The 14251-nt window shown below is 36.1% G+C and overlaps 1 protein-coding gene across 1 annotated transcript; it reads right to left on the bottom strand.

Annotated features, from left to right (window-relative positions):
* Positions 1-3541: 3541 nt before the first annotated feature.
* Positions 3542-13280, bottom strand: LOC145562113 (uncharacterized protein At2g33490-like). The gene is made up of 11 exons (XM_081622294.1): positions 12912-13280; positions 12507-12579; positions 10901-10975; positions 10147-10208; positions 9997-10065; positions 8490-8518; positions 8205-8412; positions 7871-8104; positions 5820-5873; positions 4684-5705; positions 3542-3836 (listed from the first exon to the last, which is right to left on the bottom strand). The coding sequence occupies exons 1-10, from the start codon at positions 13026-13028 to the stop codon at positions 4686-4688; spliced, it is 1941 nt and encodes a 646-aa protein (XP_081478420.1). The 5' UTR covers positions 13029-13280; the 3' UTR covers positions 3542-3836; positions 4684-4685.
* Positions 13281-14251: the final 971 nt, after the last annotated feature.

Raw genomic sequence — 14251 nt, 5'->3', positions numbered from 1 at the left:
AACATAAAAAGCAATAAGAGCTAGACTATTTTTTGCAAGTAGATGGGCTGCTTTGCTTCCATTTCTTTTGATATGGACAAAAGAGATTAAAACACAAAGAGAAGCAAATCTTATTGATTACTACATTAGGCAATCTAAAAAATATGAGCAAGCTAAAGTCCAATACTCACCAAAGAATTACAAGCACCGATAATGATGACTACTAAAGCTACAAATATGCAATTTAGATCAAGAATAACAACTTACGCAAATTATGATTACCCCTGACAAGGTAAAGTCGTATCCCCTAATCAAAAGTAATTCCTAAAACCACTAACTAAATATAGATAGGGAAGTAGGGTCGAATCCACAGGGAAACAAGTCTTTCTATTCATAACTAATTATTATAATCTAAATTATCAAGGTAACCAATATTGTTATTGTAAAAAGGAATTAAACTACGGAGATCAAGTTCAGGGAGAAAAACAATAATAAGAAGGCCTAGGGTCACAGGTTCACCAATAATTAATATTCTGGGATAAAACATGACAATCAATAATCAACATTGCACAAATAACATGATTAACAGGCTCTCGCAATTTATTAATCAACATAGATCTAACAGGCTCTCGCAATTTACTAGATCTAAGTTCCTATTGAAAATAGCCTTTAATATTAAATTAACATCTGCTCGATTCATCAATTCAATATTGCTAAACATTCACAATCAAATTACATCTGCTTGATTCATAATCTAATTGCAAAGAATTAAAACAATTCAACACGAAATTATTATGCAATATCAAATATCAATAATAACAAATTATCCCTTCATATTAATTATGGATCCCCATAAACCCTAGAATTAAACTACTCAGACATAATTAAATCTAAACTAAACGAAGCAATAAAAGTAGTCATGATAGAGTAAAGAAATAAAATAAATAACTGAGATTAAAAGAGAAGAAATCGTTACCAAAGTTAAAAGGAACAAGAGTTGTAGAGAGAGAAAATAATACTAAGAGTTTAAGAGAAGAGAGAAAGAGAAAAGTTAGAGAGAGAAAAGAGAGAGTAAGGGAAAGGAGAAAAGAATTCCCCCCTAAATTCGCTTAACAAAAGCGTATTTATACTAAGCTAGAAAATCCTAAGTTAAAACAAATTAAACGACGCTTAAAACGTCCTCCAGAAACACGCGCCCGATCGGGCGAGGCACCGCCCGATCGGGCGCGCCTTTTTGATCGAACGAAGGGCTGCTGCGATATAAGTCTTCTTTGCCCGATCGGGCGCGCTATCGGGCGGATCATCGGGCGGACCACCGGGCGGACCATCGGGCGGACACCTTTGGGCCGCTTGGACTCCTCGTTTGGGCTCGTAACTTGGCCCAAACCAAATATCCTCTTTGGGGCTTAAATCATTCGGTCCAAATGCCTCGTCTTCACACAAGTCGAGCCCTTATTCACCGGCTTGATTACTCTAACCGATCTTGGGCTATGAAAGATGGTCGTGCTCCTCCAATGCTCGTAGTTGCTCCATAAAATCCCGGGAAAATGCTCCAAAGGTGCAATTCCCTACAAAACTCAACCAAAACTACGAAAATAGTAGAAAACACATATTAGTAATAAAAGTGGCTCTAAAGAACCAAAAACACTACTAATTATGACCAAGGGACGGGGGTAAAATACTATATAAAATAGACATATCAACCCCTAAGACTAAATGATATGTATTAAGTTAATTAGAACTCAAACATATGTAACATTATATCAGAGACTTTTATCAAACACTTGGTGTGCACATTACATTATGTTGATTAGAACTCAATTACTACCTAAAAACACAAAACATTAACACCGCATTATTTAACAAGTAGCTAGCAAACTATAAGAATTAATAACTTTTAATCCTATTCCTAATAATCTTCCAGCCTATTACTAACCAATTATGACAAGCTACAAGCCTAATTAACCTTCAAACACCCCTCCCTTGAAATTTCGCCAAAAAAATCGAAAAATAATCACTTGAAATAATTTCGACAAAAAATCAAAATACAATAATCAGAAATTTTGCCAAAAAAAATCGAAAAAAATAATCTGAAGTTGCAATAACTAATTTAATCTTAAATTTAATATACTTACAACATAGGTTGGAAATTTCATTTGAATTGCACGTAATTTCAGCATGTCCAATTGCAAAAAAAAAAAAATTATTTTTGTAATTATAAGATAATTAACTTACAATATTTTCTAATGGAGGATAGTTAGCTTAGATGCCACTTCAATGGAGAATAGTTAGCTTAGATGCTGCTTTAATGGAGGATAGAAAGCTTAGATGTGGCTTTAATGGAGGTTCAACTCTTTAAATAGATGCTTCAATGGAGGAGAGAGTGGGAGAGAAGTGGGTTGCTGAATTCAAAGAGGATAAAAAAAATGAAATGTCAACTTGTGAAAGTAATACATTTGGGGGTGTATGTTCTGCAAATTACAAAAATGTCATTACTCACCAATTAATCTCAGCCTTTAGATGAAATATGATCAATGGTCCAGATGGGTTCTTATATAAGATTGGGTTCTTATATATATAGTACTCGTCTTCAATATATATACGTAGTATTCCGTATTATATGTCCCAGTGTCCTTAAGTCCAGGCAAAGATTATCCCTTAATTTCATAATGTTAGTCTTACTTTTTATTTTAAGCGTTTTAAAGATACGGAGTAGTAATCTCACTTTTTATTTTATTCTATCACATATCCAGATATCCTCTTGTTTTCTCATACTACCCTATACTAAACTTTAATGGTCTTAATAAAAAAAAAAAAAAATGATCTCAATGTACTTTAATGTCCCAGATGAATTTTATTCCAAATATAAAGATGGTCCGAATGTACTCTATTCCAGAGTAATTTCATGGCTCACTTTACTCATGATAGTACACTAATGAAAGTGTACCTACGAGCTACAGAGTATGACTTTGAGGCCGAAACCTCTTACAGGTCAACCCGATCTGGATTAGCGGTTTGGGATGGAAAGGGTAAGAGAATCCTCACCCCAAATTGTCTCTAGTCTGGAGAGACTCTAATAGAGTTTGATGCCACAACTTTTTGATTGTAAGATGCCTTTTAGCTGTAAGATGACAAATCTTACCTCTAGTTTGCTTTGTACAGAGTATGTCTTTGAGTGTTCGATGGATATTTTGTTAGACAGTTGTGTTTCACAATTACAACATACAAAGTATGAGATACTACGAGTATACAACTTGGGAGGAGATGGTGGGAAAACACAATTGATATATCAAGTAGTAAAAATAATTACACACTTCAATTTTATAATCCATCTCATTTCTGGAATATGTGACAATACTCAAAAGCATCCAGCCTTCATCTTCAACAGTTCATTTACAAGCATCCGACCAAAATGCAACCTAAGAATTATTTCCCTCTTATCATTCTCAACACATAGTCCTTGAGAACGGTCATACACAATACACAATGGTCTTAGACTTTTAAGAGCTAGAGCTCAGCAAATAGCCACCAAATTAGAGCAATCTTTCTTGCTATATTGCTATGATAAAAACTTAAAAACATTTTTTTTTTTCAAATCTAAACGTTTTCCCCTGTCGGGGAAAAGAAAAATTATTCACTTAAAATACAAAGGCTAAATGTTACTCAACTTACAAGGACTGTTACATACAATTGCCCCAGATATGAATTTGCAAAGGCTACAGCTGATATAACAAAATTGCAATTTATATGCCTACACAAGACGGGGAACTTAATATATACATAGCTGCGCCCATCACAAGAGGCAGATAAATTAGTACCTTTTGTCTTGGGAACAAAACTGCGTAAACTTTTTACACCTGAAACAAGTTAAAAAAATAAATAAATAAAAAATAAAAAAAATTAGAATGTTCATCAGTTAACACATGGAAAAAAAAAAGGGAGAGATTTTGTAATTGCTAACAGAATATTTTACTATGAGATTGATGTATGTAGTCAACTAGGCAAGTACTTAATTGTTCAACCTTGTGGATGGATACATCATTACATCATACACAAGTAGTACAAGAGCACAAAGGATTATCTAACAAGAAAAATGTCCGACTCTGCTAAAAGAAAGTCTATAATGATAAGTCAATTTGAGTATAACAGAATTGTGCCAAAGGGTTTATAAGTCGTATGTTTATGTAAAAGGTGAAAGGCTTTGAGTCGCAGAATGCAGAGTAAGTTAGCCGCCTAAAGCTAAATAAGTTAAATAAAGTGTAAAGGGATCCTCGTCTACTGCAGAGAATATCCTGCTACTTCTCCAGAATCTCAACTCTATGGGCCAACAATTGCAGAAAATATAGGTATGAAATTTATTACTCGTTCTTCCTCTATAAATATATGGGGGAAGTTGAAATACAGGTAACCAATAACAATTGAAAACAGGGTTCTAATGGAGGAAGTGAAATGAGAAATTAGAGTAACAATGTAGTTTTATTAATCCTGCACAAGTTTCATAAGGCAAGACAATGTGATCTGAGTTCTTAGCTATTCACAGCAAAGTTTTATTCATCAAGTTAAAAGCCAAACTTCAGAATGTTCACGGTCCAAACAAGTAAAAATTCAAACACCACAGGCACTATATATTCTCACAGATCTAGCAGGCATGTTAAATCAGGAATCTGCCAGAGGAAAAGTAGACAGTGCAAGCTATATAGTTACCTTTATGTTCCACTAGACTGAGTCCCAGCTCTAGGAGATGTTAAAACTGCATTAGCATTAGCTAACGACATAGGCGTCAGTGGAGGAGAAGCAATATCTTTTTCATTAAGTTGAGGAGATTCCAGAAGCTTTGTGACATTTGCCTTCGTTCTGTAGTGGCTCGAAGGTATAGAGAAACTTCGTGGAACAGTCAATGGGGGAGTTGGCAAGGGAGATGCTGTATTGGAGGCAGCGAAGATGCTTTTATTTTCAACTGAAAACTCTGAGTTCTTTGACCCTAAAGGACCTGAAAGACCACTTGAAGCAGAGGATGTTGTAGGTTTGTTGGATACAATACCTGGAGGCCTAGGAAGTTCATGCAGCTCACTAATCTTGGGTGGTGATACAGATGGAGGAGAATGACGTGAGGATGTTTTTGGAGATGAAGGCTGAGGCAGCATGGGGCCAGAGGCTCGCAAGGGGGGAAGCTTTGAAGCAGGAATGGGGCCACTAGCAGAAAAACCAGGTTTCCCTGACCGGGAATTACTGCTTAAAGGACCAGAGAAAGATTGTCTTTTTAGTTTCTTATGATCAGATGTATCAACTGAGTCCCTCTGTTGATATAAAAGTCCATCAGCCCCAGAAGGGGGCAGAAGTGTAGAGGCTTGGTTTTCATGGCTGGTATCTCTCTCATCATTTAATGTGTGTGCTTTAAAGAAAGATAATGTCTGGTTATCCTCTTTTGAATCTCTCTTATTCATTTTGGTCTCCAAAGGAGATGAATGCCACATATTGGAAATCGTGGTTGTTGGCCTTGTACGAGGAGCTGAACTTGTTCTTGAAGAATTGGAACTCTTTGCATCAGAAGGGGTAGGCAGTACATAAGCATGAAACTTTTGTGTGCGGGATGGACGCATTTGCCTTGCTCTCTCAGCTGGATCAAACTTTTTCTCTGGAATAATAGGTGCAGAGTGGCTGTAGCTGCTTGCCCTAGGTTCAATTTCTAGCATTTGAGAATCTCCATGGACTTTCTCTAAACTGAACTGCAGCCAGAGAGAATGGCGTTAAACTTCAGAATAAAATAAAAGCCATACTTTCATCAATTATGTATCAGAAGTTTGTAAATTCAGAAGATGAAAATCTAAATCTGGAGATACCTCTATATTGTCCACAGTTGAGGCTTTAGGAAATAATTGGTCTTCTTGATCCAGCTGAAATGAGAGCCAATAAATATAGAAAATTAACAAGATACATACCTTGAGAGGCTGAGAGTGCATGTGAGTATGGTAGGGGTAAATTTCAGGAGTAAACTACTCATTATTATTTAAGCAAGTAGATACAGTTGCCAGATGCTACTAGAAATGCACAATTAGTTGCAGGCAGCTAAGCACTTTTATGTGCAGTGACTCCTCCATATTGTCTCATGCTTTGACTTCATTTATTAAATCAGACAGGAGAAAGTATAATTGATCCTAGTGTCATACTACTTTATAAACACTTCTTTGAGAGTAAAAACATACTGCACAAATAAAATGAAATCAGGTTTTAAAACTTTAACAGCCACCAGAACGTAACAGGTATACAAATATTCATATACTACCTTTGTTAACAGTTATTTGCAACAAAGGGGGGTAGCACGAACTCCTAGGCAAAACTTTTAAAGTGTGATTATTGAAAAATAAGGGCACTTGGTTAAGTATTAATCCTACTTGGGAAAAAAAAACAAATTAAACAAAAACCCATAACCACCGACACCTAGAATTACTAAACCCAAAACCACCGACAACCACCAGAACAACCAAACCCACCGACACCCTCCACCACTAAAACCACCGAAATACGACCATGAACCCAGCCAAAACCACCGAAACCCAACCACGAACCCAGCCAAAACCACCGAAACCCAACCAAACCCAGCAAACCACCATGAACGCAACAAACCACCACGAACCAAGCCAAAACCCAGAAAACCACCACCGAACCCAAATCCACCCAAAACCGACGAACCACCACCCACGCCACCCACAAACCACCAAATAAACCACCCACAAACAACAACTACCACCTGATCTACCGAACCCACCCACAAACCACCAAGATCCACCCACGAACTGAGATGAGAGATGATGATGAAGAAGAAGATGAGAGATGAAAGATAAAGAAGGAAGAAAGATGAGAGATAAGAGATGATGATCAGTTCAGAAGGTCGAAGAAGATGAAAGATGATGATGATTAACTGAGAGATGAAGATGGAGGAGAGAGATGGTGGGGAGATGAAATTAGGGATTAATCTGATTTTTTGGGGAAAAAAGCTTAGATGATTAAGTTAGATTAGGGCTATAATAATTTGTAATTATGTGTAGTATTATGGGTTAATTTTTAAATGAGGGTACTTTGGTCATTTTACCAATAAAAAGTTACTATATTAGGAAAGAAATATTTTTTGTTCCAAATAATAGGTAGCACCCTTTTTTGGTAAATATTGCAAATAACTATTAACGGAGGTAGTACTTCATTCTACGAATATTGCACCATTGGGGGAGGGCGGGGGGACAAGAAATTTGGTAGGAGGAGAGAGAAAGGCAAAAGACAAAAGTGTCCTTCTCCTTGCAAGGAATGACTTTAATTAATAATTATATGCAAGTGGGGTGGGGGCACTTCACATGAGTTTTAGTAAGGGTGGATTGGTAAATGTACAAGGTAAAAGTTTCCTAAAAGGGATATGGTACAATAACTCATGACACTACATGTCTTCAACACAGCATGAACCACCAGAAACATTTTGATCAAAGTTGTCAAAACACAGATAAACGCCCATTCATTGAACCAAAATGACAGCTACCAACCATAACAGAGTTGCCATCCAGCACAGAGGCACGACAAGATCCACAGCAAGTTAAAAAAGTAGAATGACTTCCATCTTCATGAACACTATTACATGTGAGAAATGTAGCAGCGACTTCAATAGCAAAAGAACTAGAGCACATAATCATCTAACATGTGAAATTTATCAAGACAAGTATTAAGACAAAGAAGATATTACTCAAGGAAGAGCCAATTTACTGACTACTGATTTACTGAATATACAAGGGTTTATGAGGGAATACAAATACGTACAGACACAGCTCAGTAATAGGCAATAAACCTAGGCATGCACTAACAGCTGAAACATTTAAGATACAATGATATCATTTCCTCAGATGCTCACCTCCATTGAGTTTCTAGATGTTGCAGCAGCTTCAGTTCCCATCTTATGTGGCCGATAGTCAAAACTTAATTCGCCGTTATCATTTGAATCATAACTATTTTCTCCCTCATCCTCCCCATCTAAACCCTCATCCAGCCCACTAAGCTGGTAATCTATATGTTGCTTCTCTGTAATCAACTTTACAAGTGGGTCAGCTGCCTCAAGTGACTTAAGTCCCTTTCTGAAGAAATTCAACTGCAAATCAAACAAAGTAAATGTTTAGCGAGAAAGAGTTCAGCCATGGAAGCAGTACCAGTTTCATATAATATGATAATTCAAATTCATATGGAAAAACCTGAGATGTATGATGACGAGCTGCCTGTGTTAAGAGACTCCGAGATTGTCCTTGCTTTAGGGACTTCAACCGGAAAACGCACAGTGTTGCCTCCTCTTCATATTCAGTGTGAGCTTGTTGCAATTGCTCTACAGAAAAACCTTCTCCTTTTCCACTTTTTGACCGTCCCTTTTCCTTATGTTGGGCTATCATGTATTCGTAAACGCTCCTGAAGATAGTGTACAATATTAAAATAATTCCAAAAAAAAAAAAAAAAGACAAGTGCTACGGAACCAAGGACCATACCTTTTTTCATCACACTGCTGTTTCATCTCCTATGTGAACAGAAGAAAAATACATCTAGTTAATTTCTTTTGCTACAATAACATTCAAACTTCAGATACAGAAGTGTAATCAGTAATCTTTACCAATCTTGGCTTTTTAAACCAAAACAATAAAAATTTACATGAAAATTTTTAAGGAACTCAAAGCTAATCAAACATCACAAGTCAAAATTGTAAAACAAAGGAAGCATGACCAAGTTCAAAATAAATTTACTGATGAAGCACATTTCATCAACGGTTGGAAAGAACAAGATTGACTGTGTTGATTGCTAGATAAGCATCATCACTCACTGCATTCACTAATCGCTATTAATTCAATGACCCTCGTCCTGGGACACAAATGTTTTGTTCCAGTCACCACTGCCCTAACTGTCCATGCTATCATAAAACTCGTTGGATTTTCGAGTGTTGCAACAGGAAGTGGTTTGACAGTGTGTAGGGAACAATCAAGTGAAAACAAAGATCCGATGATGTGCTGCATAAAAGGGGTTGATTATAAAATAGCCAAGTAGAGGATATGGTGAAGCAAGACTTGCAGCCTAATGGAGCTCTCAGAAAACTTGTCTAAATCGCTAGAAAACAGCTTCATTGAGGATCTGCTACGATTCTTACAATTTCTTGTGAACACATGTACAAGTACAACCAAGCTTGCCAAAGAATCTATATTACTTGAGAATTTGTTGAGAATATAACCAAGCTTGTCAAATAATCTGCTATGGGAACAATATTTTGTTGAGGATCGGATTCTAATAATTGTTATAATACCTATTTTGTGGGTTAAGCACTTGTGAAGTTTGATACATTAAATTTTAAACTAATCTAATTCTTTGTTTTACACACATGTACAGCTCAGAATGCAATAAAATTATGGTATATGTATCTTCTAATTCATGAACCATGAGTATAGATCAAGTATTGCCTTAACTATTTTCAGTCTGCACTCTAATCCACATGCAACCTCAGCTGGGAATAGTAAAACAACAGTCACAATTGAATCTTTTGTAACCAGCCTAACAATGAAACAATGTAGTAATCATGGTCTTACATCAACAAAAAGGATTATCTAAATATACTTGAATATAAATAGATCTGATCTTAGATTATGCCCCAGGCACAAAAAAGAACCAGATGTGCAATCCCACAAAAGCATTTCACAGCCCCAAGGAAGCTTAGAAGAGGTCGCAAACTTCCTTAAACAATGTGGTCTGTAGGAGTTAGGAATAGATTATTCATATTGTTGTAATATCCTATATATTAACACAAGACTAGCATGACAATGGTAAGAAGCAGAACCAAAGTAGCACAGCACGCCAGTGCTGTTGCTTAGTTACATAACCAGAGTTTTAAAAAATAAGAAAAGTCCATGCAACAGTGCACTTTGGAGGAAATATGAATCATTTCACACAAACAAAATGCAAATAAGGTAACAGCAACAATAGGTAGCTTATATGAAGGTCCTGATGGCAAACCTGTACAGTCTGAAGTTCATCAAGAAGAGAGTCTGACGGCTTTGTAATTGTTAAGAAAATATGGGAGCGCTGCAAATATATAACCAAAGAATGAGAAACTTGTTTAAAACAAAAACTATTCATAATTAAGTAGCTGCAACTACTACTCACATAATGGTCAATGAGTTTCTGAAGTTCGAATTGAACCTTTCCAAGCATCATGAAAACCCTTTCTGCAAGGAGCCAAAATATAACAAAAGAGTATTACTCACGAAATTCACAATACAAATCACCATAGTATAATTGTCGATATGACTCTCTTGTTCTAAAATGAGGTAGAATAACTCCAACAAACATGCTGCAGAAGTAACTCCATAGATTCTCGTGATCATTTTATAGACAAAGTTTTGTCCATTATCTCCTTTGAAACACTCAGAAGAGTACACACTACTACATACAGCTGTTATAGATTTTAAATTCAGAATTATAGAAATGAGTAAGAATACAAGAAAGAGAGGAGGTTTGATAAATGGCTGTTTAAACAATACATTTAAATCATCAAGGAGAAGTAGAATCCCAGGCCTTTGAGTAACTAGACAATCTCATTAATTGACTTGAGAAAAAGTATCTTTTAACTCAATAATTTATTCCTCTCACTGGCCTATATATTTACTGCCATTTTCCGTAGAGTCCCTATTCCTAGATCAGTTTATTCCTTCATTATCATCAAATCAAAGATAAAGTCTCAAGTGATCAAGTCTCAACAGTCGAAAAGTACACAAAGTCACCAATTTGCTAAAGTGTTTCCAAAGCATACAGACAAAAAGTTCAGACTGTTGGTAGTAATAAAAAAAAACACAAAGCAACAAGTATACACATAATACAAGCTACAATTTGCAATCGTAAAATAAGATGTGTCACATACTGCTCTCATCATCCTTGTACAAATCTGCTTTCTCCTGTAGACAGCCACCCATTTCGTGTAGGGACTCAGAGAACTCTGCAGGAAGAGTAGAAGTTAGCAGTTTCGAAATTGGAATTTTTTTTCAAAATGCAAGGAATTTAAATTAGTCAATAAAAAGACTGCCTGTTTGCACAAAAAAAAAACAAAAAAAAGGAAAAAAAAAAAAAGTAACACTAGTTCCTCCTTTTCACAACAAACACGAACACCACCCCAAACCCTTCCAAAATTTATACTTACCCCAATACCTCTATAATGGCTCCTCCTTCATCCTAGAACCTAACGTCCTAAACCCTTTCCAGTCTAGAAAATTTCTCAAACTTCATCTATCACAAGTACTTGAATTGAATCTCCCATTAATATAATTACTCAAGATAAGTTAGTCAAGCAAAATAATGGAGTGTTCAAGTAAATTCTCACACAATATCCCCGCAACAACTTCTTAGACAATACAGTAGCTCTCTCTAATAGTTGAAAAATGTCAAGGGAAGAGGGCATTAAACAGCCAACAAGCTAGAAGAATTTGGTATCATTCTCAACTCTACCAAATTATCATAAATTGGAAGCTCCACCTATTACTATTAGTCATTTCTTGAAGATCAAAGGGAATGTCCAATATTTCCAATAAATAAGACATACGAAGTATAACACAATTCATTAACATCCTAATATTTTGGGAGCACATAATGGAGGCAAGAAAAAAAAGGATAATTTCCATGCAAAAACCAATTTTCTTTTATGCTAGGGTGATCTTATAAAAGTAATTCATCAATCAACATCATCAACGTCTAAGGGGACATCATAGTTAGAGCAAAGGACCTTGACAATCACACGTGATTTGTACTAAGATAAGAAAAAAAGCCAAATTGCCAAGAGAAGTTACTGAGAAGCAACTAAAGACTACAAGGTACCTATTTCCCACATACAAAGGTAATTGAGCATAATATGTGTCCTTACCTATAAAGACTCCATTCATTGGGATGTTCTTATGAGCCAAGTAGGAAAGTATCCTAAGGTTAACATTAACTATTTTTGTTGAGGACATCAAAATATCAACTTTCCTAGAGCCCTGGAGTCTACCAAAAGTAAAATTTATACTGGAAATCAATATGTCTTATACTCAAAAGAGTATGGCCACCAATACTAGCTAAGTTGACATAGAACAAAAAGGTTGCATCCCAATCTCTATTACAGAAGCTAACTGTTGATGAATGTTGGTCTCCAAAATTTGAACTAATTGAAATGTCATAACCTCACTACTCTCTTTATATGAGTGGGTCTCATTAGGCAAGTAGTTGATCATCAACTTAAGTTCACACTTCAAAGCATGTATATATACTCTTTGAGTAGTCAGATAGTTGCAACAACTGACAATTCCTTGTAATTCTCAATTTCAATTGAAAAGGACGACTATAACAGTGAACTGGTAGATAATGGCGCAATTTGAACAAAATAGATAGCGAATTACAAACGCAATTACAATCTCATACTAGCGAACTATTTACTAACACCGATAAAAACCTATATCGACATGCATTTCGATTATCGAAACATAGAGCTATAATCATACCGTATGCCGAATTCGCAGTAGCAGCAGCAGCTGAAAGCAAACTATCATAACAATTCCTCATGTCCTGCATCTCCTGCAATCAGAAACCAAAAAACGGACATAAATCAATAAATTCACTCATGCATCCTCACAAACTTCAGTTAAAATCACAGTAATCAAGTTCACCAAACCCTAACTCCACTCATTACATTCACTCACAGCAAAAATTCACCCTACTCAACAATAGAGTTGACAAATTACAGAAATTAGAGAAAATGCAGCTCATAAAAATTCAATCCAAAATTAAATTAAGCATCAACAAATTCAATTAACAACATTGCAAAGCATTTATCCAAATTAATCAAAAAAAAATTCAAGAAATCATAAAATTATAAAATAAATAAATAAATAAATAAAAAAAAAAACCTCAGAAGCAAGAGCAAGATGATCGAGTTTAGGAGGAGGAGGGTGAAACTCTTTCCTATCTTTTCCATCGTTTCTCTGGAATGCAAATCTCTTCAACTTTCCTAATGACGACTTCATTTTTATTATTTTTTTTTTTTAAAAAAAAAGAGAAAAAAAAAACCTAGTGAAATTGTTGAGTAGAGCTAAGTGCAGAAATAAATTGACTATTTAATTACAGCGGAAGAAGAAGAAGGAGGAGGAGGAGAGAGAGAGATTGAGGAGAGAGAAAGTGAGGGGGTGGAATCACATGATCTATTGAAGGTATTTTGCAGTAGAAAAGAAAGGAAGAGAGGAGAGAGAAAAGAGAGTCAAAAAAGGGGTACGCAGTAAGTAATACTAGTAGAGCAGATCAGTATTCAGCAGAGCCGGAGGAAAAGGAAGGAGATGATCATACTCTATTTTTGGGTCATTTTTTGGGCTTATACTTTATACGCCCCAAATACACTGTGTACTCACCGACCCACTTCACTCCTTTCCTATATCTGTAAATCTGTTATGTTACGCTACGTAGGGATGTCAGTGAGGCGGGTTAAGTAGGAGACCCGTCTTAGATGGGTCTCGATTTGGCGAGTAGTGGGATGGGGATGGAAATAAAAACTATACCCGTCGTAGGTGATGCGGCAGGGGTGGATTTTAAGTTGTACCCGCTCCACCCCACTTCGTACCTGCGCCCATCCTCACATCTCTATGTCTTTAAAAACATATTTATATATCTTTATACTATTTTATAAAATAATAACGTGAAATAAAATATTAATTATAATACTTCTACACTTATATTATAAACAAAAACGTGTGTAATATTAAGATTGTTTTTTATTATTATTATAATCCGTATTAATTATGTAGGATTGTGTATTTGAGATGCGGAGATTAGGTGGGTCTTGGGTGGGAATTAGGCGGATCTTTGGTGGGGATTGGGTGGGGGTGGATATCCAAGTGGGGGGGTGGGCGCGGGGATGGTTTTGGAGTTATACCCGCGAGGGGGCGGGGATGGGGATGAATTTTAAACCCACCGCGGGGATGGGGATGAGGATGGGATGAAAATATTAGGTGGGATGGGGATGGGAAGGCCAATATCTGCCTCGCCCCATTGACATACCATCTCTAACGCTACGCCACATAATTATGCGAGTGGTTGTTATGTACACCCGGGTCTACTGTACACCCATAAGTATTTGTTTTTGTTTTGATGATTGTTTTTCATTTTATAATTAAATGAAGAGCAAAAATTAACCTTAAGTTAGTTGGGTATACAGTACACCTGGGTGTATATACAACAAATTCTATAGTTATGAAAC

The sequence above is a fragment of the Chenopodium album genome, chromosome 10 (assembly GCF_948465745.1).
Source record: "Chenopodium album chromosome 10, dcCheAlbu1.1, whole genome shotgun sequence".
NCBI lineage: Eukaryota > Viridiplantae > Streptophyta > Magnoliopsida > Caryophyllales > Amaranthaceae > Chenopodium > Chenopodium album.
This window is presented reverse-complemented; position numbering and strand designations above follow the sequence as displayed.